The sequence below is a fragment of the Corvus kubaryi genome, unplaced genomic scaffold, assembly GCF_017639235.1.
Source record: "Corvus kubaryi isolate FWS band 111438036 unplaced genomic scaffold, C.kubaryi_AGA036_p1.0 124, whole genome shotgun sequence".
In the NCBI taxonomy this organism is placed as follows: Eukaryota; Metazoa; Chordata; class Aves; order Passeriformes; family Corvidae; genus Corvus; species Corvus kubaryi.
The window spans coordinates 1,473,957-1,500,579 of NW_024580659.1; the positions used below are offsets into that span (position 1 = coordinate 1,473,957).

A 26,623-nucleotide genomic window follows, 5' to 3' on the forward strand; every position below is an offset into this window, starting at 1 on the left:
CCTGCATTTCTGTGTGGGCAAGTGAGGCCTGGCTGCCCTGGTTCTGGAGGTTTCTTTTCATTCCAGCACATTTCCAACCCCCCTCTCCAGCACTTTGGTTCCTCTAACACCTCCTGCCTGTTATCAGCATGGAGCTGAAGATAACTGAGTGCTTTCCCTTGCTCTAAGGGTGAAAGGGCTCTGGTATCTGAGGGTGTGAGCTGATAACAGCCACAGCTACCTCCAGTCCTCCCCTTCAGTGGGCATGGAGCTGGCACTGCTGCTGTTACTGCTGCCTGGTTACCGCTGCTCCCCTGCAGCACCTTTGGGTTTTGCACCTTTGGATCCTGTCAGTGAGGTGCAGGGCTGAGCAGAGTGCTGGAGCACGAGCTGTGATTTCCATGCCTCTGTCAGCCCCATGTCTGGGTGTTATTCAAATGTCTCGGAGTTATTCCCTGCCATCACCAGGCGAGAGCCGGCTTCACAGCCTGACAGCACCGTGCAAAGACACCAGACTAGGGCACCTTGTGCCTTTAAAATCAAAAATAATAACAACACTAAAAAGCCCATTACCATTATTGAATAAAAGACCAACCATTTTTTTAAAAAACCTCTTTTAAATATTGTTGCTGCGTTTCCAGCTGTTCAAATCATCTGTATTTAGTCATCGTAACAACAATGTGCTGCGTCTGATTTGAGCAGCAGGGAGGCAGCACCATTATTCAGGAGGATTTGAAGCAGTTGGGTTTTCTTCCTCGCAGTGGTGCTCTCTCTCCTGTTAGAAATCCCTTTGTTGCCTTGGCACCTCTGGCCGTGGTGGCGGAGATGGCACTGGCAGAGGGCCCTGGCAGCGCTTAGCAACGCGGCCGTGCCAGGCTGGTACCGGGGAGCTGGGCAGTGCAGGAGACTGCCAAAGGCAGGGCAGAGCAGTTCTGCACTTCCCCGGGGAGCTCTCACACTGCAGAGTTCATGGAGAGAAGGAAAACAGAGCGAGTGAGACCCTGGCTGCTGCTGGTGCTGCTTCTGCAGAGAGGACAGGGCTGTCAAGGGAGGTCCTCTTGGCTGAGCCGACCCTGGGGGCAGGAGGAGGTGGGGATGCTGCTGGCAGGGTCTGGCAGGGTCTGGCAGGGCAGGGGGACGTTTGTGCTGTGTCAGAAATTTGGCTGGACCATAAAATCAATTAGGCTGGAGAAGAGCTCTAAGATCAGAGTCCAAACTCTAACCTGACCACCACCATATTCACCACTAAACCACGTCCCCAAGTGCCATATCCACTATCTGCTAAATCCCTCCAGAGATGGTAACCCAGCCGCTTCCCTGGGCAGCCCGTTCCAGTGCTTAACAGCCCTTTTAATGCAGAATTTTTTCCTAATATCCGATCTAAGCCTGCCCTGACATGACTTGAGGCCATTTCCTCTTGTCCTATTGCTTGTTCCTTGGGCAAGGAAACCAACAACCACCTGTTTAGAACTTTCAGGTAGTTGTAGAGAGTGAGAAGGACCCCTCTGAGCCTCCTTTTCTCCAGGCTAAGCTCCCCCAGCTCCCTCAGCCACTCCTCACAGGACTTGTGCACCAGACCCTTCCCCAGCTCTATTGCCGTTCTCTGAACATGATGCAGTCCCTCACTGTCTTTCTTGTCATCAGGAGCCCAAAACTGAACCCAGGATTCAAGGTGTGGCCTCACCAGTGCCCAATGCAGGGGGACAGTCACTGCCCTGGTCCTGCTGACCACACTGTTGCTGATCTAAGCCAGTTGCCATTGGCCTTCTTGCCCACATGGGCTCATGGTCAGCTGCTGTTGACCATCACCCCCAGGTGCTTTTCCACTGGGCACCTTTCCAGCCACTGCCTGACCTGGCTGCAGAGGTACCCAAGGCAGCGTGCACAGGGTGAGCATCCAGGAGGTAGGGTCCCCATGCTGGCTGCTTGAGCTGGATGAATGACCTTACAGAAGGGGTCATGGAGACCTGTAGCTTGCTCCAATCTTGGGGAGCAAAAGGTCCTTGTTGCAGGTGGCAGTGGGGTGCAGACACGTAACATGGGATGGGGCCTGGCAGCCTCCCTGCAGCAGCATGTCGAGGACAGCTTGGTCAGGGCATCATGTAGGTGAGATGATTGCAGAGAACTTTGTTTTTTCACCCCAAATTGGTGGGGATGGAGAAGAGGGTGGAGGCACCTGGTGTGGGAGACTGCGGCAGAGGCTGGGGAGGCCGGAGAAACAGGAGCAGGCTGAGGACAAGGACACGGCAGATTTCCTTCCTATCAAAAAATGCTATTTTAGTACCATCTCCCCAAGGTGGGGAGGGTTGGCAGAGATGTGCAAAAGCGTGCAAAGACTCTCAGAAACATCTTGAATGGCCTTCATCAGCCGGGTGGAGACAAACTGCTACCGCACAGCCTCTGGGAACCACGGGGGCTGGTGAGCCCAGTGGGAAGGACACACATTGTGCCTGTGTCCATGGGACAGCCAGCACGGGCAGAGCCCTGAGAGGAGGTGGCAGAAGTGGCACAAGGTCACAGTGTCTGGCACAAGGTCACAGTGTCTGGCACAAGGTCAGCAGGTGGCTGGCAGTGACCTGGCCCCTCGCCCATCGCGTTTTGGGTGCTGGGCCACACGAAAGCTTTGCAAACAGGAGTGACCACATTGTCCCTGGGCTCCTCGCCACCGCGGCGTGTTCCCCAAAAGGTTACCTCCAACCAGAGGCGCATTGTGGGTAATGAGATGCAAATTGATAGCAAGACAATAAGACTGTCTTGTGAGCCCTTCGACAGGGGCCAGTGTTTAAAAGTCAGCCTGATTGCCTCGCTGGCAATTTGCATAGCATTAACCAGAGAGATTTTCTTTTTAAACTTGAACTTTTTTTTTCCTAGAGGTCACCTCAAAGTAATTACAGCTCTGGCAGTCACTTCATGACAGAGAACTCTGTGGTTGTGGCTGGAGAGTGAGGAGGAGACTTATGTGGAGTGGGGAGTGGGGACTCCTGTCCACGTGAACTGGGGTAGGTTTTAGTGTGTGCACTGAGATAGTTCAGTAAGAGAGTCCCACTGGGTGTATGTGGATGCTGAGTACTGCATCTGCTACAGGAGACACCAGGGCTTGAGTCCCAGCACATGAAAGGGATCGTCCTCTCTGTGTTGTTTCCAGTGCAGGTACAATCTCCTCCTGGGCCTCACCTGCTTTGCTGGGCTGGAAGGGGATAGGGTGACCCCACTGTCCACTTGGGATGCTGTGGTGAAGCAGGTTGGGAGAGCCAAGCCCTGGGTTGTTTGCACCTTCTCCTTCTCCACAGTTTAGTTCAAGCAGGGATTTTCAAGCTTTTTTCTTTGAAGTCATGGTAAAAGTGACTGAAGACCTCAGCCAAGGAATTCTACAGGAGTGTGGTGTCAGACTGCTGGGGGCACTGTGGCTGCTCTGCTCTGACCCGGGCCATTTGCTCTGACAGTTGAATTCTTTGGATTTAAAGTGGGCAGGTGTCCCTTAGCCTTGCAGTTGGACAGGTCACTTCCACCCAAGCTGTTCTGTTCTACTTTACTTTGCTGGTTTTTAGTTGGTTAATTGCTTAGTGCAGATCTTTGTAACCCATTTGGTTTGACCAGGTGAGGAGCAGTGCTTTTCCTGGCAGCTCTGAGGAGCAGCCTGGAGCAGTGAGCAGCTTGGAGCGAGATGGGGCTGCTCTCTCCTCCCCAGCAAAGCGTCTGCCCGGCCTGCGAGCAGGCGTGAGGCTCTGCAGAGGTTCAGCTGCGCTGCTGCAAATACAGAGCCAGGCAGTCTCTGACAGAGCACCTCTTGTTATCGAGGCTGTCTTCAAGACACAAAGCACGTGCTCCATGCTCAGCCATCCTGTGTGGACATGGGATGGTCGCTCCAGATGGTGTCTGTCGGGTGGATGGGCTCTGCCGCCGGCTGTGCCGCGGTGCGAGCGGTCCCTGCAAGGCAGCACAGCCCTGCCGTGGGAGGTAGCGAGTCGGGGTGGTGATGGGTTTGAAGAGCCAGCTGGACAATTTTATCACCATTAATATCATTTGTAGTTATGCAAGCCATGGCTATGATACAAATAATTAAATCTCATGCTTCACAGCATCAGCTGATCGCTTGCTGCAGTCAGGAGTGAATCTCCTACACAGAGCGCACGCGAGTGATTAACTCTGTTAGAGAGGTTGGTTTAGATCTCCTTTCTCTGGCTTGTTCCTCAGTTTCCTTCCTCCTGGCTGCAGCTGTGAGGCTCAGCACCAGGACATCCCTTTCTCTTCCTTCACAAAAGCCCTGCTGTTGTAGGATGCTGGAGATGCTCAGAGGAGATGCCATTCCTGCTCCTGCCGCCTGGTCTGCAGGTAAATCTGCCTGCTGGGGCATCCTCTGCTCCTGCCCAGGGGCTTCAGGCCATGTGCCCATTTTCCTCCCTTCTGGCAGTCCTCAGATCCTGAATCCTTGGGATCTTTCTCTCTGGGCTGCCACAAAGCACCAATCGTCTCCTGCCAAGCCGGTGTGTGGCCATGACCTCATCTCACAAAGTTCTTCAGCCTCCTCCTCCTCATCATCACCTGGAGAGATTCCATTTTCCAGGCTGAAGCCAGCTGGATACACACACATCATTTCCTTTCTCCATGGCATCATTTTACCCTGTCTTTTAGCAGATTGTTGGAGGTGTTTGGTCTGAGAGAAGAGCTCACAACACTCCTCTGGGTTTGTCAGCCACTCTGGCACCCTTGATGTCGTCTCCATTCTCTGAGCAGCCCTTTTCCAGGACAATATCCCAGCCAAGCCTGGAAGGATGACGATCAGCAGTGTGATGGCACCAGGTTATTGGCCAACACTGTCTTAGCAGGTCACTGTGGCACTGTTCCTTCTTAGCTGGGAACAGCAGAGCTGTTCCTATGACTCTGTGCCTCGTCAAGGGAATCAGGGTGGGAAAACTGAGCAGAGAATATTTTTATATTTTTCCTTCTAAGTTTTTTTTTCCTCTTTCCCTCTTTTTTTTTCCATTCCTAAAGATTGAGTATAATCAGAGCTAATCAGAAAATTATGAGCTGTCTGATTGCTGATTAGATTCCTAATGTTAATATAGTCAAGAAGCCTCTCTTAGTGTTGTATTTTAAGGGAAGTGTAAAAATAACATCTTAGAACTAGCAAACCAGAGCTGCTGGAGCAGCAGGAAACCCAGCACAGGGTTTCACCGCTGGCAAGAATTCAGGCCAGCAGAGAGGGAAGGGACAGGACCCATCCGAACTGTACCAGGTGTGAGGGGGCTGCAGAGCCTGGGAGGAAGAGCATAAAACCAGCTCTTCCCACAGGTTAGTCCTGGAGCACACCCAGACCTAGGAATTTTGGTGCTGTGCTCTGGAAGAAGGCCTGCAGCTTGCTTACTTGTTTCTCTTCTCAACAAAGAGAATTTTCACAGATAATTTAGTTCATGTATCTCCCAGCATTATGGCCCACCTCACCTGCTGCTGCAGGCAAGGGGCAGCCTCAGGTGATGGGGAAAGGGAGCCTGGGATGTGCCCAACACCTCTGAGTGGGACCTGCAGAGACTTGCTGATAGTGGTGGAATAGTCCACTAGAGATACCCTATCTCTGGGGTGCTGGTGAGCACAGAGGATGCTCCCGATCCTGGTGGGAGCTGAGGGAAATCCTTGTCTGCTTGTGTTTTGCTGAGCCGTTGCAAAAATCTTCAGAGCCTTCCAGAAGCAGATTTAGAGGGGGAGACACTGCATGGTGGTGGCCCAGGACTGAGATTTTGCCCTTTTTCTGTAATTAAGCACTGAGGATCACTCCATGGGGCTGATGCCTCGAGCAGTGCAGTGGAGCTGCCAGCCCTTTCCACCGCTTTCCTCCACAGTCCCTGCCGGCAGCAGCTCAACACTAACTCTGGGGCTGAATGCAGGTATTATGCTCTGGCACACCAATGTTCCTGTTAATAAGCTCCTCGCCATTCACAGGGTGTTTCACTTTGATTCATCCCGACGGCAGCGCTGTATAATGGACTATATACTGTAATTGTCCCCCATTGTCACCACTTAATAACTTAGTATGATGTTATCGCAGCCATTCGCAGGGGTTTTTTTGCAAACTTTGATGAATAATATTTTGTTCTTAGTGAATAAAAAAAAAAAAAAAAGAGGGAATGGTGAAAAGAGGCAGAAGCTGGACAGAAGTCTGCTCTAATTGCAGAGTGGGCTTAATAATAGAAATGTCCATAGCTGCTTTTGTTTCCGAGTCTCTGGGAACATCCGCTGGGCCAGCCGGGATGGAGCTGCTATTAAATACTATTTATTTTTTAAAACATCTTGATCAGCAGGAATTGGCTCTGTGCTTGGGGAATTTATTTTGCTTTGCTTGCTCTTGACAAGCCCGCGCTCAGACACAGCAGATGGGATCCACGTTCATTTCCACAGACAGGGATAAGGGGGGTGATATCCATGGGGTGATGCTCATGGGGTGGGTGCAGGAGCCATGAAATGATGAACAAGAGTGCAAATGTTGGTCATTCTGCTGCACATGGCTTGGGCATGGCAACAGCCTCAACATCTGTCAAGATGTTTGGGGAGAACTTTGGGCTCAAGGTTGAGCAGCTGCAGGTAGAAGAGCTGTGCTGGAGGCTGGACAAGCATCCTCTCCACGTTCGAGCTCACTGGTTAGAGTGACCTCTCCAGGTTAGATGTGCAGCATCCCACCAAATATTTGTAACTCCCAAGCATTTGTCAGCATCTCTGAATGCTTATGGTACCTGACTCTGTGCTAGCAGGGGAAGGAAAAGTCCAGAAGAGATCAAACCCTGAATATGATGAAAAGGAAGGTGGGGAGGTGGATGCCTGGGCTGGAGTGCCCTGTGTGGGAGGCAGGGGAGGGCTCCTTGGCATCAGGTAGGGACCTAAATGAGTTTTTCCCTGTAACACATGTCCTGACCTTTTTTTAAAAATGAAATCTATTTTATTAATTTTTTCTTTTTATCAAATCCATCCATGAAACATTAAAGATATGACTGTGGAAAAGGTCAAGAAACGTGTAGTTGTTGAAAACTTGTTCCACTTGATGGCTTTTCCCTTAGGGAAGCTCCTCCACGCTTTCTCCTCCCCCACCTCAGTCTTTAAAACAGAAAGTGTCAAGTTGCCTTGAATTTTGGGTTTAACAGAAACAGCAGAACGTGTTCCTGGAGCAGGACAGAGGGAAGGGCACTGCAGGTTCCCTTGGGGAGCTTCTGCATCAGCCCAGCATGGTCACAGGGAAAACCTGAGCTGGGAAGGATTTCTCCCCACAAACACAGACCCCACAGAAGGGATGTAGGGTCTTCATCTGTGCTGGAGCCACGTGCCTCAGGGAAGGGAGAGGCTTCTCAGGGGGCTGGTCTGCAGTGAGGACATATCTTTATTAATTCTGCCTGAGACAAAGCCCAAAAAATGTGTGTAGTGATAAGTTGTCCTGGTTTCAGGACATGTGCTTTGAGTCCTTCTCGTTGAGAAGGATGAGTGTTGAGGTCACTGTGAGCTGTCACATTGGGAACAGCCATTTGGTGGCCTCCTGAACTTGCTCACTTCCACCTCCCCGAAATTTCCCCACCCCACCTGGAGCCGCTGGGGCTTCTCTGCTGTTTTTCTGAAAGTTTGAGCAAAGCTGGTTCCAACTATTGTCCTTGTTTTTAGAGTAAAATACCACTAAAATTCCTTTTTATGACTTTTTGCACTGCAGTTGCTTTTTTTTGGTGTTTAAAACTGACAATGTCAACTGCTCTGCTCATGTTCCTACTACAGTGGCAGCAGGGGCCTGAGGAACTGCTCAGTGTGTCCGACCCCTCTCAGGCTGCGGCTGCTGGCACTGGAGGACATCAGAAAGATGTCACATGTGTCCCTGGAGGGTTTCACGTGGGCAAGTTTTGGGGATTTCTCTCGGGGTTTGCCAGGGTTCTGGGGTGGTGGTATTTTGGGGCACTCTTGTGGGAATTTGTGCACGTTGAAAATCTGCCTTAGCATAAAATCCCGCTAGCGGAGGAGCTCTGGCTGCGCCGGGATGTGCCACATGGAAATCCCCGCGTGGCAGCAGATAATAAACGAGGTGCTTTTTAAAGCTCGCACATCACAGCGCAGCAAGAGGTGATGCCTTAAAATAAATCGATTGTAAGTGGTTTCCAGTACAAACTTTCAACAGCCTCCTCTTGAATGAAAGGCGAAGAGCTAAAGGGGAGGATTTCAAAGGCACGAAAGGCTTCATGCCCATGGAGCAGGGAGTCAGGGGCCTGCCAGGATGCAGGCTGCATTTTGTGTTTGCAGGGATGTCCTCCTGCATCTCACAGGAGCTTCTATGTTGTTGGCACCATGTAGGGAACCGCAGGGAAGGGAGAGCCACTCCTTGAACTTCTTCTCATCTTCATATGGGACTTATTTCTCCAAAATACACAAGGATAATGATAAGGAAGGAATTTTTTTTTTTCTTTGAAGACTCTGGTTTCTAAGACCTGACCAGGCAAATTCCTCCTTCTCCTGCCCAAGTTACAAGCTGTATCACTTCCTTTTTTTTTCCCTTTATTTTTAAAAAACCCTGTTCCTCCAAGCTCTAAGTAAAATTGATTTTTAAGTGCAACTGTCTCTTATAATTGCTGCTGAAATGCCTCTTATTTTAACGGATTTTGAACTGTGACAAGTCCTTCTTGATGATCATAGCAGGAGGGCCACAGGATATTTAAGTGTGGTTTAGGGAGCACCGTTTGTTTGAATGTTTGGAGTATATTTGGGAGGAGACGGGGCCAGAGCAGTGGGCTGAGATGGTGATTAACATGCTGACCCTTCCAGCACTGCAGAAGCTGAGCCTGCCCTGGGACCTCATGCTGGAAGGGGTCATCTTCCAAAATCCTTTGTGGGAGCCATGTCCCTCCAGTCACCCATCCCATGGGAGCCACAGCACGCTGGTATGGGGGGAGAAGGAGATGGAAGGAGCCCAGGGCAGCACCATCTCCTCCTCCACAGCTTGGTGAATCGCCTGCTGTCACATTTCCCAGCTCTGACCTTCCAGAAAATGCATCTTAACCTGAATTATTTCTGGTCATCTGAAACCTTATTGTGCAGCAAGCAGCTGCTTGTCACCCAGCAGGAGAGTCCCCAAGCCCTTCCAGTCGTGGCAGAGCCCTGTCAGACGTGCTGCACTGTGCCAGGATGCTGTGTTTGTGCCCAGTAACTCGCCCACCCTGTCCCTGCTGCTGTCTCCCAGCACATGGCAGGACCCTGGCAGGAACTGTCCCCAAAGCACACAATGATAAGAGCTGTGGGTAGCGGCACCTACCAGGCTTTTAGCCTGGCAGCCCACCACTGAGGCACTTGGATTGGGATGGGCAGCCCTGACACTGCTGGGACACATCTGTCCCACCCACAACCAAAAAACAACTCTGGAGCCACATTTCATGGGTGGTTTGTACCCATCGCCCCTCTGGGATGCTGCTGACATGCCCCAACTCTTCAGCACCTCCTGGGAAGTAGCCACCAATATTCCAGCTTCACTCCAAGAGAGACTTTCTTCCTGGACAGCCAGAATTTAAGACTTTTGCTGGTCAGACTACTGTGGAGGTGGTGGAAACTTCCATCAGGAACAGACTGGGCTTCCTCTGCCTTGCTCATCCTGTGAGCTGGTGCTCCAAAAGAGAGCGAGAGGTGTGAAATGAGCACCATTTAAAGTTGCTGGGCATGGACAGCTTGGAGAGCTGTGCTGTCACAGGACAGCTGAATACTGCTGCTTGGCTCTCCTCTGGCTGAATGCTGGGATCTCAGAGCAGAGGTCCTTGCTTTCCTCTCCATCAGCTACAGAATATGCAGAAGGCTACCATGACTGCAAATAGTGTGGCAAAGGGGATGGAGGAAAATGATTTTTCGCATATCCTAAGCAGAGGAAGCAAGTGTGCCTGGTTTGGCTTCCCAAGGGACCACCTTTGCTGTCCCAAAGCCAGACAGCAGCACCTTCCAGCAGGACTTTAGCATGATGACATTTAGCAGTACTGTTTAAAGTCATCTCTAATGCAAGAGCAAAGTTTGCTGCCATATGTCCAGGGTGAAAGGCAGGAGGATGCGGGATGAGGCAATGCCAGTGTGGCCAAATGCTCCTTCTGCTGACTCCGCTCAGAGGAAGGGGACAGTGAGAGAGGCCAAACCTGCCTGCACCTGTTCCTGACCTCATCTCTCCATCCTGCATCCCACAGCTCTGTCTCACTGCTAATAGAGGTGGGGACAGATCCTGCATCCTCGTGAGTGCCCTTCCTCCCCCAGGAGGGATGGGGCAGGAGCCGAGGAGGGTCTGAGCAGCTGAGCTGAGGTTTTGCTATTGCTGGTCCAGGGCAGGGGCAAGTGTACCCATGGGTTCACAGGGCACAGTGCCCCTGCCCTCCTCCTCCCCTCCTGGGTGACAGGGAGCAGGGGCAGAGCTGCTCTCTGCTTGTGATTTTGAAAAGTAAGTGTCCACCCTCATGGAGGACAGGAACTCCAGGAGAAGAGTGACAGAGAGAGGCTTTTCTGCAAGGGAAGAAGGGCTGAAGAGAGCACCAGGCACAGCTCATGCCACAGGACACCTGGTTTTCTGCACTCTCCTTTTGCCCTTGGTGCTTTGCTGTTTGTAGGAAGATAAGCTCTTCTGGAGACATGAGCAATATTTTGGGGTAGGAGAAACACCCTGAGCAGCGACACTCTCCCTTTCCTCACCATCTCTGCAAAGACATTGGTACCTCTCTTCTTGGAATGTTTCATTTCTCCCCTCCCTGTGGTTGTTGGGATAGTGGTGGTGTTTCCTATTGGTAAAAATTGTGGCTCTGGAGATGAAGGAGAAGCAAGAGATGCTGACAGGGGAACAAGAGCTACATGCTGCTGGCCTGCAGAGCCATGAGTTACTGAGGTGCTCAGTAAAATGATGGAAGTTGTGGCTCTGGGGTTCATTCCAGGCCCCCAGTACCAGGTACTGGCTGTGCCACTGCCCCATGTGAGGTCTGCAGCAACTCTGGCTCTGGTTTAGCTCCAGGTTTGCACTTGAGACCTCACTGATGGCAGGGCTGGCTCTGCAGAGGTGTCCCTGCTCCCTGCCCTGCCAGACCCCAGCAGCGAGCACCAGCTGGTACAGAACCGAGGGCTGGGAGCCCTTGGAGGATTTACCACGTGCTCTTTGCTAGTCACTGCGGCTTTATTTGCCCTCCCATGAGCAGGAGAATGTTAGCAACCAGTGCTGGTTCCAGCCCCATCCTCCCTCGTGCACAGGCTGGATCCAGGCACAAAAGGAACAGAGACGGGCTCTATCCATCCCTCTGCTTCCACACAGGCAAGGGAGTTATCGACAAACAAGTTAGTGCTTTGAAAGAAAAATGCCGCAGCATATTTGAAGCTGCCTCCATGATCAATACTGAGCCGTGGCTGAGCCTGCTGCCGACTGGATTTCAGATGACGGCTGTGGGGGTAATAAGAGCCCTGGGATCAACTGTCTCGGAGATTATTACAGGATGAGATGCTTCGCTGCTTTACAGTGTTTACTCAAGATTTATATTCCCTGTGTGTACATAAGGGAGTTGTTGTCTTTTGTCGCTGGTTGATCATTTTTTGATGGCGACGCGCGCGCTGTTGGTAGGGTTTGCTTAGGGGTGAATTCTGTGAATGGGGAGAGGATGTGCTGGGGATGAGAGGGAGAGCTGCAGTGGAGGCATCCTGGAGCTGGTGGCAGGAGGTAGGACCATGAGATGGTGCCCTCTGCCCTGATGCATGCAGGCAGAAAGGATGGAGACATGTGAAACACATGAAATGGGCTTTTGCCTTTCCAGATGCTCTGCAGTGACAGGTGAGGCCATGGAAGAGGGTTGGTACCAGAGGAGAGGGCTTGTGCCATCCTTATTCCTTCATTATGGAGGAGCAAGTGCTGCAAAACCAGCTCCTGGGGGATGTTCCTGCCTAGGGCTTCAGTTCCTTGGCTTTGTCATGTGCGTTTGGTTTTCACCTTCTTGCCTTAACCTTTCACCAGCATTTTGCTGCTGTGGGAGGACAGCTGGAAGGTGTGATGCTGCATGGCACTTCCTGGCCTGGCAGCACAGGGCTGTTTGAATCTCCAGCAGAGATCTCCCCTCTTCCCAGCTGTGTGCTGGGCTGCGGGAGGTTAACGCACTTCAGAGCCTTGGGGAAGGCGCTGTGATGAGGGTGATAAGAGCCTCACTGAGGGAGTTAAATGAAGGCTTAGCAGGAGCAGCTCTCCCTCGGAGCAAATATCCCTGGCCACACACAGCTGCTGTGTGATGGGCCTTTGCTGGGGCTTCCATGCTGGCTGTGGGGAGAAGCCAGGAACACCATCCCATACTGTCTGAGGAGCATCCCCCAGCATCGACATAGGCTTGGGGCACCTGTGTGGAGGCTTGGACACAGGAGTGGCATTGCTGCTGCTACACAGGGCTGCTCAGTCTCCCTCTGCAGAGTGTTTGCTGTAATCCTGTTTTATAAATCCAACCTTGGTCTTTGGCCTCTCTGGGCTCTGCTCTGCTGCTTCCCAAGTTAAACCCACTGGTCTGACTGAGGCAGGAGCAGCCAGGGCATGCTTATTGCCATGGTGGGGCTGGAGAAGAGATTTAGTAAATCACTGGACCAGTTTCCTTTGGAAAGAGTCTGTGTAAAAATATCAGAGCAATGCAGGATAGCCCCGGGTGTGATGGGGGAGAAGGGGTGGCAGAGAGGAGGTGAGCATCACCCTTGGGTGCCTGCTCCATCAGAGACAATCAGTCCTCCTGCATGCTGGCCCCTCGAGCAGTGGGGATGCCAACAGCAGGGATGGTCCCCTCCTCTAAAGGGGAGGTCATGGTCCCTGCCTGTGCCAGCTCTGGTGCTCCGAGCATTCCCCACCACCACATCCCCAGCAGCTTCAGGGCATCAGACCAGCTGTGCCCAGAAGGTGCTGCTGGGGGTGAGCACATGTGGGTGAGCCGTGCTCAGAGTGGGGCGAGTGAGCTTGTGGGGCATCGGGCTGAAGAGCAAGGTCCTGGAGCAAAGCCAGGGAAAAGCAGCAGCCATGTGTCTGGAGTTGCCGTCCTCTGGGCAGACGGATGCTAGTCCACCTTGTTGCCCCTTTCCTTTCCTGCACAGCTTTTGGGAGGGAGGGCACGTGCCCAGCCGTGCCACCTTTGCTGCCACCTGCCCATCCTGAGTCCATGGCATCCTGGAGGCTCCTTAATCCCAGGCAAACTGGTGTGCTGAGCAGGGAGCTCCTGATGGATCTGCCCTGGTGAGCAGCGAGGCAGAGAGGAGCTCCAGGTGGAATACAGATGAGGCCAGGGCACGATAAGCTCATGCAGCACCTTCCCCCTCACACACCCCGCTGTCGGGATCTCCAGACACCAATCCCTTGCAAATCTCCTGCTGGCCTTTCATGACCTTCAGAGTCGTTTCAATTCAGTGTTTTCAGCCTCTAAATCTCCTGTCCTTAGCCCTGGGTGACTTCTGGGGAAAGAACCATGCTCCTTAAAGCGCCAGGGCAGTCTCTGCACCACAGCCTGCTGGAAATCTGCAGGTATTTCACACCCATGCTTTATTTTTTGTAATTCCTCTAATTTTTATTGCTGTTTGAACCCCACAGTTGACAACCCGAGGTCTGAAATGTGGAGAGGTTTTGGTGGCTACCCTGTATCCTGCCAGGCTCTCTGGTGCACTGCCTGCATCCCGGGCATCTCACAGTCCCTGCACACAGCACACCGTGAGCTGATCTGATTGACCTGTAACACTTGAAAAATAATGGTTTAATCATTATTAAGGATTAGAAATAATCCTTGAGCTGTATCGATCACAATAACATTATTCATGATGAACTCATTTGGCATTAATGGGGGCGTCCTGCAGCAGCGTGTGGCTCCGGGCAGACCCGTCACCTTCCCTGGGCAGCCGTCAGTGGGGTTTGCAGGAGCAGCAACAAACCCTGCCCTAACAAACAACTCTGGGTCCTGCTGTCCCAAATTGCCCCCTTGAGGGACCTGTTCTTATTGGCACCGTTTTGGAGGGTCCTGAATCCAGCAATCACCCATCCTGTTCATGTCAGCAGCCCATCTCCAGGCAGGGGCTGGATGGGCTGCCTCCAGCACCAGTCAGGGATGTGACAGGATGGCTCCCATGGGAGCCCCCACATGGCATCGCTCCAGGTCTGCCTCTGCACAGGGATGGAGGCGAGCAAAGCATCCACTGTTGCAGAGCAGAGATGGCTGGCTGCCTGCTTGGCCCCTCTCTCCTCCCAGTCACCATCTTGGTCACAGGACTGAAATGTCTTTAGCGAGGAAAATGCTCCAGAAGCAGCAGCTGGAGGGCTCTGGGGGCACTTCTCCTGGATGGATGTCCGGTGGCAGCCAGGAGCCAGCACAGCACCCTGCTGTGGCTGTGCAATCCCGCTGTGTGCTCCCCAATTCCTGCAACGTGCTATTTATCAAACAAGAACATCTGGATTTCCTTTTCTTTTTTTTTTTTAAACCAAAATTGTGTCTGGTTTGACTTTGACAAATTGACGTTTTCCAGAGGAAAAATATCTTCTGTCGAAGTGTCGTTCCTGGGCGTAGCTGTCCCTTACTGCACCATTTGCAACCCTCCAGGCACTTCGCACAAGGCGATGAATAGTTAAAGATGTCCATAAATCTTACCCCAGCCCATAATAAACAAACACACTCTTATCAAGTATAGAAAAATGCATATTTCATCACCACTGCCTTAAATGCGACTCAGAATAAATGCTTGTCTTTAATCAGCCATCTCAATATATAAACATAGCACAAAAGCTTGAGGGGAAGAGGTACAGAATTGGGCCACGGATTTTCTCAGCAGCTCTTGGGGGCGGGGATGTGGCTGTGCAGGTGAGATCATGAAAAACTGCCCTGAAAATTCATATCACTTGGCTTTTCTGTCCAGCCATGTGTTGTTTCCCATTCCCTTCTGCCTGCCACTGGAGCCATAAGGATTTTGCTTCAGTGTTCAGCTGATAGCTGATCTTTCCCCTTGGCTACTGGCCACTGAAAGCAAGCACTTTGGTTTGGAAATCAAGATTAAGAGAAAGAGAAAAGATTAAACAGGAAAGTTTCGACCAGTACATGCCGAGATTATGCAGTGATGGATTTGTGTTTTCCTGCATCTGATAAGAACAAGCTGCATTCTCGGGCTAGGGAGGGCCGGATCTGTGATGTCTTTCACCTTACTTTTGAGTGCCTGTGCTTTGCCACGCTCACAGAAATACAGCAGCTGCTGCCACGGCCCTGCTCGAGCCACCCTGCCAGGGCTGGGGCTGCCACTCTCCTGCATGGGCAGTGGGGACACTGTGGCACCTGGGGATTTCCTTTCCCCTGAGCATCCATTTGGAAGGGCTGAGATATTTTGCATCCCTGTGTGCTGATGGGAGTGCTGGAGAAACTGGTGACAGTGGGGACAGCAGCTGTGACCTGTGGCTGTGCCCAGGGCTCATATGTGCGTGTGCTCTTAGAGCTGGCCACTGTTCAGGCCCTGGGGAAATAATTTCCCAGGGGTATCACTGAACTTCACGCTGCCCCTGTGGGCTCCCACTGCCTGCCACATCCCTGATGAGCAAAGGAATGCTTTTTCATCCTGGGATTTGTGGTTCATGGCATGGAAGTCATGTGTGTACTAGTACTGGAATCTTGTGTTCTTTATGTGAATCTCTGTGCTGCTGCCCAGGGGGTGATTTGGGGTTGTCATTTAGCCCAAGATGTCACCCCATTGTCAATGCTCCTTCCTGCTCCCAGCCAATTCAGTGTCTGAAAACAGCCAGGGCTCGCCTCTCTCTGGCTGCCAGCACCACTAGCATGGAGCAGAGCATGTCCATCCCCCTGCAGGGAAATATATCTGCAGGGAAATGAGGAGCCTTCGAGGCAGGAGGCTGTGCTGTGAGGCACATCTTTTCTTGCTGTGTCTCCCACTAACTCTCTAGGGAGCTCTCTAGGGACTGTCACAGCCTCGAAAGCCTCGTGGCCTGTTAGCTCTGTACAGATTCGCCCCCCTGGAGCTGAGACCTGGCAGTGTGTGTTCCCTGGGAGCCTTGTACAGCTGATGGCCGGTGGGGAGCAGGCTGTGCTGAGTGCTGCAGGACCAGACATAAACCCCGTGCCCCTGTTAGCAGTGAGTGTCCGACACCCAGGGGTCTGGATGGCCCTGGGCTCTGAGGGCTGGCTCAGGACACCAGGCTGCTTCCCAGTGGGTTCTGGTGCTGATCAGGTTGTACAGCCCTGGCAGGCAGCTCCCCAGGCCCACAAACCCCTGGGTGCCTGGGGCTGGTCAAGGGATGGAGGGAAACGTGCTCGTTTTGCCCCAGGCTTTATTTTCTTAGTGATGCAGAGAGGATCCTGTGGAAAGCCTGGAGCTCTTGCCATGTGTCCCCTTTGGCTTCACAAAGGCCAGATTGCAGCTTCTTCCAGGCACTGCAGTACCCCAGGGTCTTCCCAGTCTCCAGCCCTGCCCTGCTGCACCCTCTGTGCTGGTGAGGGGTTTCATGGCTGAGCATACAGTGAGGGTGCCCTGGTGCTGAGCATCACCCCATCCTGCTTCTGGCAAATCCTGGTTCCTCTGGTTACCCCAGTGTGGGCATGGGTATATGAAGGGGTTAAATTTGGGTGGGCAACATCAAGGACCTTTGGCCCCAGCACTGGGGCATTTTGAGGGGGTTTTGGGGCATGTTTGAAGGGTCTGGTCTGCTTTGCACAGAGCTGGGGGCTTTCAGTACAGGGACCCGTGCACCAAGAGCCTGCCCTGCTCCGGCGGGATGCCAACAGCTGCCAACCTGCAGTGGCTCAGCCCTGGCTGAGTTCAAGTGGCAGCAATTCCTCTAGAGATACTGGCTTGCTTCAGGAAAGGCAGGGGCAAGCAGGAAACACTGGCTCCCTGTCCCTGGAACACCCTTCCAGGGTGCTGCCCACAGTCCCTCCTCCTGCCCCCTTACCAGTGCAGCAGAGGGCTGCTGCAGGAACCCCCAAACAGGGATGCTGGGTGCTGGGGCAGCACCCGTGGTCCTGGGATGGTGTGGGCAATGCCTGGATCCTCTTGCTTTCCTTAGGCTCATTTCTCCTCTTCCACTTGCTTTGCAGAGACTTGCCAACGCTGCAGAGAAATTCCAGAAGGCTCACCACTGGCAGGACAACATCCGGGTAAGGCTCCATGTGCACTCCCACCCCTTCCCTCCTTTGGTATGACTCTTGGCACAGAGTCACTGTCCCATCCCTCCTCGCCCACGTTCTTGTTTCCATCGTGAGTCGCCGCTGGCTATGCCGCGCTCGGCACGCCCTGGCCCCACCGCCTGCCACCGCTAATGAGGGCAAATGAAGTGATTTTGGGCTGGTTTGCAGCCTCGCCTCAGCCTGCACACATCGTGAGGAGAAGGCAGGAGGTGAAGGTCAAACTGACAGCTCAGCTCCGAGGGGGTGGCGGCTGAGGAGACTCCTGCTCCCCCCATCTCCGGCAGCCACTGGGTTTGGTGCCGAGGGGGGCTCGCATGGGGTGAGAGCAGTGGTGGCTCATCTGTGGCACATGCCAGCAGTTGTGGTGGGGGCTGTTTCTGGGGAAGGAGCAATCTGGGCTGGGAGAGGGAAGACGCGGGTTTAATGATTGCATTTGACTTTGTAATTCTGGCGGTGATAGCACTCAGCAGGAACCTGAAGGATTCTGTCTGGAAATGCTCTCAAATTATAACCACAATACAAAAGGAAGGAAAGATTGTTTTTCTCCCAGTGCAAATGGAGTCTGCACTAAAAAATACTCCTGAGCCACCCAGTCCCTTCCTCTTGGGTAGGGCCACATCCTGCCCAGCTCTGAGGAACTCCCTGCAGCGTCTGAGGGGACAGCCTGGGGACAGCCCCACTGCCAGGCTGTGCTGGTGTGTTTTGGGGGTATTTCACAGCCTGAGCTGCTGGTGCTCACGCAGATCTTCTGCCATAGGTGATGGTCGCCAGGGTTTGTTGTGGAGAGGAAGAGGTGGGAGGAGCAGAAGAGAAGGCAAGGGGGTTGACTTGCTTGGCTTTCATTTGCCATGTGGCCAGTATAGGGTGGACACCGGTGGCTGATTCTGTGTCCCACAGGCACCCAAGGAGCAGGATGAGCTCACAGGGATCTTCCTGTCTGCATGAGAGCACTGGTGAATTACTATCACCTCCTCCCAAGAGGCCAGTGGAGAGGAGGTGAAGAGAATAATGAGATTTGGTGCAGGCACCTGCTGATGCCAATGCTGGTGCCACACCAGGACCTTGGGTCAGGGCTCCCAAGGAAAGCTGAGAGAAGTGTAGGGCGAGCTTTGGGCACCTCCATCCCTGGTGTTGACCCAATTTCGTGTGTCCTCCAGGGTCAGGAAACACATCCCTGAGCAGCACCTGAAGCTTGGCTGTGGGTACCCCAGGGACATTGTGATGGCCCCGTGCACCCCATGCTGGACTGGCGCCCAGGGTTGGATGCCTTGTGACCAGGCATGTGCAGGGCAGGCAGAGGTGGCACAAGGTCACTGCATTTTGTAGCAGTCTTTGGGTCTTCTGCTCATCCTCTGGAATGCAGGGATGAGCTCCTGCTGCAGGGGTTATTCGCAGCCCCAAAGAGCCCCTTCTCCAACCAGACCTGGCTGCCTTCCACTGCCAGGGGAATAACAGTCAGGACACAAAACATGCTGGGAAAATCTACAGCGCTGGGGAGCTCTTGGCTCATTTTACCATTCACAGCACAAACCTTTCAGAAATCCACTTTCATAGAAAAAAAATATTTTTAATAGCACTGTTTGCAACCACTTAATCAAGGTAATTAGGAGCGAGTCACCCAGAAACAATGTGCAGCGATGCGTCACCGCAGAGCTCAGCGCAGCTTTATCAGGACAGCCCAGGCCTGGCTGGGACACTTGATGGACTGGTCCAGCTCTGTGCACAGCCCCCAGGGTGCTGGGCATCAGCCCTGCCTGCCTGCACCAGCCTCAGCTCCCGAGCAGAGCAGAGGGATGGAGGGGCTGTGTCCATGTCTCACTGCCGGGACTGAACCTCCTTTTTCTGCCCTTCATCCACGAAATGGCCGCGCACGGTCGGACCCGCGTGCCAGCACCGCTGACCCTGGCTCTGCGGCTGCCCAGAGCTTGTTGCCAGTGCTGGCACGGGCAGCAGGCAGGGAAGGCGGCAGCACGGCATCCCAGCTCCTCCTCTCCTCCCTTCCCACCGAGCAGCTTGTTCCTCCCGGCTGCAGCTCTCCCCTCCTCTCGCAGCGTGTCGCGTCCTAACCCCGCGCCGGAGTCGATGACAGATTGCGGCGAGCGCGGTTATTTCTGTGTTTCCATCCAAAGGCGAGGCAGATGCTGAGTGTTTGCGCTGCATTAGTGCTAATGGCAGCCCCATTAAACCTCACTGCAGATGGGTTGCTATGGAAGTCCAGGGGAAAATGAAGCAGGAGCAAAAGCCTGAGCGGCTGGGAGCTGCTGCCAGCAATCACTCACGATCCATCTCTACTGGGAAAGTTGCTTTTTCCTTGCTGTTTTCTGGTGTTTCCAGCTACCTGCCAGCAATACTGGCCTTTCTGGAGCTGAGTTCAGCCTCCCACCTCAGGAGGCTTTGCAAAGTGCCTCCCTGTTCCCCAAACAATCCCCTCATCCTGTCCTGCTTCATCCCTGCTCCTTGTGCTCGCCCACCTTCAGGCCCCCCATGTCTACCAGCCGTGCCAAGCCAGGGCTGTGTCCCCAGTTCTGGACATCGGACCATTTTCCTTGATCAAAAGTAGCCTTGGCCCCAAGGTCACCCATACTCTGAGCACTCCTCATGAGTTCCCTCCAGCATGTTGTACCTCAGGGCTGGGTGGCGGCTCAGAGTGGCATGGTGGGCAGGGATGGGGGCAGCGAGACAGGCTGTGGGGAGAGACCATGCCCCTCCCTGCCTGCACAGTGAGGGTCTCTCAGGGATGCACATTTGCCCACTGGAGAAGGCTGGCGGAGCTCTGGAAAGGTGAGAGCTGGGTCCTGTTGCCAGAGTGGGCTCCCATCAGGGGACACTGCAACCAGCTGGCACTGGTATGGTAAGAAATCACAGAAAATTCCCAGTTTGCAGTGGCCTGGCAGTTTTCCCAGTGAGAATCTTCTGGCCTACAGACTTCTATCCAGAGGTCCACTGGGATAGTCTGGCTTCGCTCCATGCAGAGCCATGAGGGTTTGTCCTTCAAGGCACATCAGGTCTGTCCCCCTGCTCTGGGTGTCCCCAGTCCTATCCCCCAGTTGTGGCAGTGGGGCTGAGCCCTCCCCATGCAGACCATTCCCAGCAGCAAATGGAGGTGCCGGGACTCCAGCCCACGCTGCAGTGCTGTTTTCCCGGTTTCCATCCTCTGTTTGCTGCCCTGCTTGGGCAAGGGACCTTCAAAAGTACCTATAAAAATGAAAGGTCATGTTGAGTTTTTTTGCTGCCATTCTTTGGATCCATCCTCACTGACAAGCTGCCATGTGGCCTGTCAGACATCCCAGCCATGTTCTCCCAGCTCTTCTCCATTTGCATGTCCTGCTTTCCTCCCGAATTTTCCAGTGCCTTCAGTTCTTTTTCAGACCTTCAGCCCCATCCCAGCAGTATCAGCGGGGTCTCAGGTGTCCCACACTCCCATGGTGTGTGGGAGTGGGGGCCATGCTGACCTGGGGGATGCTGTCACAGGTGCAGATCTGCACTGCCAGCCACGGAATGCATCCCAGGGCATCATCATCATCATCATCATCACCACGTGTCGGTCTGCTGGGGCTGCTGGAGCTATTTGTGCCTTTAAGGGCCACTCCAGCACTGCAAAGATCCATCCCTGCATTTATGTGCGCTTGGCAGGATTATATAAATTGCCTTTAAAAGTTGACTTCTTTATAAGCCATTTTCTGCTTCATAAAATGTTTATTACTGTTGTTTTTCTCCCAGTCCTCTTCCTCACTGCATTTTCCATCACTATACTGGGAAGCTCCCCTCTTCCTCTGCCTGCTGCCCCCCTGCCTCCCACATCTCTCCACCTTTTGGTGTTGGAAAGGGCCCTTTGAAGGGTCAGAGCCCAGCAGGCCTCTTCTCCTTGGAAAAGAAAAATAGCCATACATTGAGCTGTGGATGTAGGAGCTGCTGGGGACAGGGTTTAGCCACCAGGTGGTTTTGGGGTGCGGTGACATTTGTGGAGATGGCAGAGGGATCACAAGTGCTGGACGGCCCCACGCCGCTGCCTCCATCCATAACCCCCGCCTGCAAGCACGTGAGAAATAACAAAGCCCAGATAATTTCAAGCTCCATTAGAAACGAAACTCCAGGGAAAAGGGGATTGCTGTTTGCCAAATGGGGATGGACAGGAGGAATAACAGAGACTGCGCTCCTGACCGCCCAGGAAAGGTGCGGGATAAAGCAGGGGGACATGGCAGCACAGCTGGGTGCCCAGCCACGGCCATACAGCCCTGGGTGCCACATCCCTCCGGCTGCAGGATCCTGCCCCATCCTGCTGCCCCATCCTGCTGCCCCATCTGGCACTGCTGGGTGTGTGTCTGCAGGGAAGCAGCGGCCGTGCTGTTCCGTGCCGTGCCATGTGTGGGCCCTGGCAGCCGTTCCCGTGGGCTGGGCACGGCCATGCAGGCAGGGCTTTGTGTTCAAAGCAGCATCAGAAGGGCGAACGCCAGCTCCTTATCCTCCTTTCATTTTTCTCCTCCTTTAATTACAGATCCTACTTATCGGCTGAGAACAGAAAGATTGTCACCGTAACCTTGCACTTGCCCTTGTAGAAGGTTTACCTAAAAAGTTAGAAAATAAAATCAAATACTCTAATTTGCAGTCGTCTTGCCATTTCAAACCCAGTTTTCATTACAGCACAGAAAGTGCATTGAAGCTGTGTTTATAACCCCCTTTTAGATAACAAATCACATTTTCTTTTGGCTGGCGAGTGTGTAGAATTGATATTTTTTTTTTCAGTTTAATGGGTTTGTGTGTTCAGGAATGATCTCCATCAACTGAGAGTCTTTATTGTGTTTGATATAATGTCAGCTTTCATTACGCTCGGAGAATTACTGTGCTATAGCACCAACCTTGCTGCTGTAGCGCCAGTCTGGCTGAAAAGCAGACCAAGAAAATCATTCACAAAACCCCTGTGTCGGTGCTGTTCCCTCTTAAAAACCAAGGATGGGGCTTGAGGGGGCTTTCCTGACCCCCCACTCTGCAAGATGGCTGGGCCACCCATGGCATCTCCAATGACTGCAGTGGTTTGGTGTAGGGGTTGCTGGCTTTCCTCTCAGTACTGCTTTCCCATCCCATCCCATCCCATCCCATCCCGTCCCATCCCACCCTATCCCTGGAAGGGTGGGGGGTCTCCAACAGCCTCTGTGTGTGCTGGCATCCCTGTGGCACCCGGGTGCAGTAGAGGGGAGCAGCGGCCGTGCCGCATTTGAGGCAGCCTCCGAGGAGCAGGAGCAGACAGGAGATGCCATGTAAAGAAGAATAGCTGGCGAGGTGTGATCAGATAAAACATCTTCTCGGGGAGATGAAAAAACTGTTGACAGGTCACTTAAATATTTCCCCAGCTCTGTCAGAGAGGCAGAGGGAGGAAATTGCTTTTAAAAAAAAGATGCCAAGGCAGATTATGATGACTGTTTCCACCTGTCCTGGGTAATGCGCACGGCCCCTGATGGTGGATGGGATGCAGGGAATTCACAGAGCTGCAGGAGAAGTATGGTCCCCACCAGACCTCTCCTTGGTCTACCCAACAGCCTGTGGTGGCTGGGGCTAACCATGAATATTTCCCCCTTCTGGGGACTAGGAAAGGATTCATCATGGTGCATATAGACAAGAATAGCTCTGGTCAGTAGAAATAAACGTTCAGCCCCTACCAGCCACAGCCAGGCCTGGCTGTGATTGCAGGAAGGAATTTCTCCCAAGAATTCATCTGGTCCCTTTGGAGCCTGTTCCTGGCTGTGGCCCTCACACCACCCCGTGGCAGGTGTAGCAGGAACACTTTCTTTGCTCTGTTGTTCCCCAGCCAAGAGGCTGCTGTGCCTATGGCAGGGCTAGGACACCTCGGGCTGAGCGCTCACCCGGCTGAGAATTCCAGCCCCAGCTGCCAGCCAGGACCAATTGACCAGCACAAACCAGTCCCCAGGGACAGCCATCAGGCAGTCCCATCTCGCTCCTTGTGACCCAGGAGGGCTTGGCAGGGCGCTGCTGTGGTGGGGATGCACTGTGACCCTGCTCATCCCCTGCTCCCCCAGCCATAGCACAGGTGTGAGGCTCCAGGAGCTCCGTGACACGCTGCAGGATGTCTTCTGTAGGAAAGGTGCGCCTATAAGCAGAAGCTGTTGCTATTTTTGTTGTGCTTAATGGTTCAGGGGCATGAAGAAGTACCTAAATACTCCTGTCCACTCTAAGTGCTGATGGCAGAGGAAAGGTGGGTACGTGAGCAGAGCCCCCAGTGCTGTGTGGGCACACCAGCTCCTGCTTGCTCTCCCCACCCACTGAACTGCCCACGGGTCTGAGCAGGCACAGCTCAGGTCACCTGGCTTGTCCCCACACTGATAAACTGTGGGCTGGGATGCTGGTCCTACCACCAGCTCCATCCAGCAGCTGGAAAACAGGCAGGTGCCAGCTCGGGATCCATCTTTTCTTCCCCACCACCCTCCGAGTTCCTCCTAACTGCCTGAAGGCAAACTGCTGCAGGATTTGGCTCTTCCAGAGCCAATTAAATCTTGAAAGAGATTTGCTGACCACAGGGGTCACCTGTGCAGCTCGGAGAAATGAAACCCACAGCCAGAGGCTGAGAGGGACTGAAATCAATGCACTGCAGCAGGATCTGCCTGCAAAACTGCCCCGGGGAGCTGCAGCATCCCCAGGGCACGTGAGCAGCAGGGTGACCCTTACAAGACGACAGTGAGCAATCCTGGGGAGTACTACAGATCCTACAGGTCCTTGGGAGAAGGATTAGCCAGATTAGGTGATTTTACAGGAAAGCCCTATAGGGGAGAGCGAGCCATAGCCCTTCTGCAGCATCCCTGCCAGCTGTGTGCTCCAGCTGGATGGCTGGAGCAGGGAGCTGATGTGCCACCAATAGCTCCTTCGAGGCTTTTTTAGGGTGGTGGCAGCTGTGTGTGTGATATGGTTTGATTGCCACCTGGTTAGGTCGCTGACTTGGAGGTTTGGGCCAGGACCCCTCTGTCCTGACATCTCTAGGCTGCAGTGAGATAACAGAGTATTGACCTTTTCAGCATTATTTTTAGTTGCTGTAATTGTTTTAGGCAAAGAAAGATCTATTTGAATGCTTGTAGAGGGCTGTGTCAGGGGTTGTGGGGCAGGAATGCCCCTCATCACCCACCTGAGACACCCTTGTGCCCCTTTTTGTCCTGGGCTTTGTCTCAAACCTGTTCTGCTGGTGTGTGGCAAGGAAGCACCAGTGCCAGAGTGGGGTCCTCTCTTGTGCTGCTGGCAAGGCTCCAGCTTGCAGCTCTCTGGAAACTCACAGCCTGGTTTTGGTAATCAGCTTTTTGCTTGGTGTTTCGGTGTGAAAACGCTGAAGGTGTGGAGCACAGGGCTCCTAGGGAGGGCTCAAGGGGGTCAGGCAGGAGCCAGGGTCCCTGGGGAGACTCTGGCATGCAGCATCCCCAGGGCCACCTCCCGGAGGTCCCACCTGAGTCAAGCCTTGGCCAGGGGTTGCCCAGTGACACTGAACCACAAGGGTTTGGTGCAGGTGCGGTGGTTCCTTGGTGGCTTTGCTGGAGAAGCCTGGGTGGTGGCTTCAGGGACAGTTGCAGATCAGTCTGGGATTGCACTGAGCTCCCAGAGTGTTGCACTGAGGGTTTAGGAGCTGAAATAACCCCGCACTTACCCACCAGTGACACAGCTGTGCAGGCGGCATTTGGCAATTTAGGTACAAGAAAATGGGCAGTAACACATCACAGAGCAGCAGCTCCTCCTTGTCTGCCTCCCCTGCAATGGGAACCAGTGTGTGCTTCCTGCAGGCTCGGGTGCAAGAGACAGGGACAATATTTTGCCTTGAAATCCCTTGACATCTTCACACCCTTGTTTTCTTTATTGGTATTTATTCTGAAAGGCTCTAGAAATATCAGTGCTATTTACACAGACCTGCTGCTGAGCTTAACATGGACCAGAGGAGGAGGAGAGGATTATGTGAAGAAGGCAAATGTGGTTTAAAAAAAAAAATATTAGGGAGAAGAGACCCCTTGTTGCCTCTTGGGATACCCGTGGCATCTTTTTAGAGCATCTCTGAGGGCTCTATCCCTCCTTCCCGGAATAGCCACTGGCTTCCAAGTGGCAAGGACACAGATGCCCTGCCAGCTCCCCCAGGCACCCTTGGAACCCCATGAAAACCCCCAGCACCAGCAGGGTTGTGGCAAGGATCGTAGCGCCTGGCGTCAGGGCACACTCAGGGCCAGGGCCACGCTGGTGCTGGCTGTCCCACACGTGCTGTCTCACACGTGGAAACCTCAGCCACAGCCTGCGTGTGGCTGAGATCTCACCCAGCTGCTCCTGGGGTTGTCAGGGCTTCAAAGAGTGCGTGGCAAGGGCTCTGTGACTCCTCCTTGCAGGAGGTCAGCTCCTGTGCCGTGCCGTGGGAGTGCTGGAGCGGGTGAAAGCAGGATCAGGGGAGCGGCTCTCGTGCCCGAGCATCATCACCTCGTGCCCTCTCCGCTGCGGGAGCGGGGCCTCTGCGGGTGGGAGGGGAATCGAGCTTTTCGGAGGAGCCAGTGGCAAATAAAATGAATAACAAAGCACCTTCTGGATGGCCGTTGTTAGTCACACTCACTCCTGATTAAAGATCATTAAACATGAAATTAGCTCGTTTGTGTTACGGGTCTCCCGGGGGTTCCTTTAATTAGGAAGTGCAGATGGCCGCGGACCCGGGGAGGCGGCAGTGCCGGCGAGGGGCAGGGGCGGGCGTGGGGCCGGCAGCGGCGCGGGGAGGGCAGCTGAAGAGAAATTGATTTTTTTTTTTTCCTTTCTTGTTGTTGTAAACCCCTCAGCATTTCACAACAAATCACAGATAATTAATAAGTGCGTTCCCTTAATGACTGGGCTTTTTAATAACAGAAATTGGAAGATGCTGCGTCAAATTTTTTTTTTTTTTTTTCACTTTCCCTTCCCGGTGCTGTCTTATCGCAATCATTAAGAGTCGCAGAGGCCGCGGAAGAAGTGACGGTCCCTCTTCTCAGGAGGAATTGCCCTTTGCAATTCCCGTCCTGGGGAGACATCGGCTGCGCAGTCTGCCGGGATCCCCTGCTGTCGATGTCCCCAAGATCAGCTCCAGGGGCTTTCCCACCTCTTGGGAAGCCGGGAGAAGCCACTGCAAACCCCTCTGGGGAGCAGATATGTGGCTAGAGGGTAATGCCGGTGAGGGGTTAGTGACTGCCAGCACTCAGTGGGGCCAGGGTGGCGGAATGGGTGCTGCCGGCTGCCTGGAGAGCTTCTCACACCTGCTGCTCCCTTTCTCCGGCACAAACCCGCGACCAGGCTGGCGTGGATGTCACGGTGCCACCGTGCCTGGCACAAGGCTGTGTCCAGGCCGGGTGCGGCACAGGCAGCAGCAGAGCAGGAGCAGGCAGGGGTGCAGTCAGTGCCATTGAGGTTTTGGCCGTGTTTCTGCTCGGGGTCCAGATCACTTTCCTCGTTAGGTAACAACAGCAATAATCACCCCAAGGCGCTGCCGTGCCGGGGAAGGCTGGTTGGCT

General features: G+C 53.5%; 1 protein-coding gene across 2 annotated transcripts in view; it reads left to right on the forward strand.

The window, feature by feature from the left end:
- Positions 1–26,623, forward strand: part of CACNA2D2 (calcium voltage-gated channel auxiliary subunit alpha2delta 2) — a 188,529-nt gene that overhangs the window by 130,187 nt on the left and 31,719 nt on the right. For both annotated transcript variants that reach the window (XM_042018867.1, XM_042018876.1), the window contains exon 3: positions 17,034–17,093. In XM_042018867.1, the coding sequence (XP_041874801.1) occupies positions 17,034–17,093 (60 nt within the window). The remainder of the gene's footprint in view (positions 1–17,033; positions 17,094–26,623) is intronic.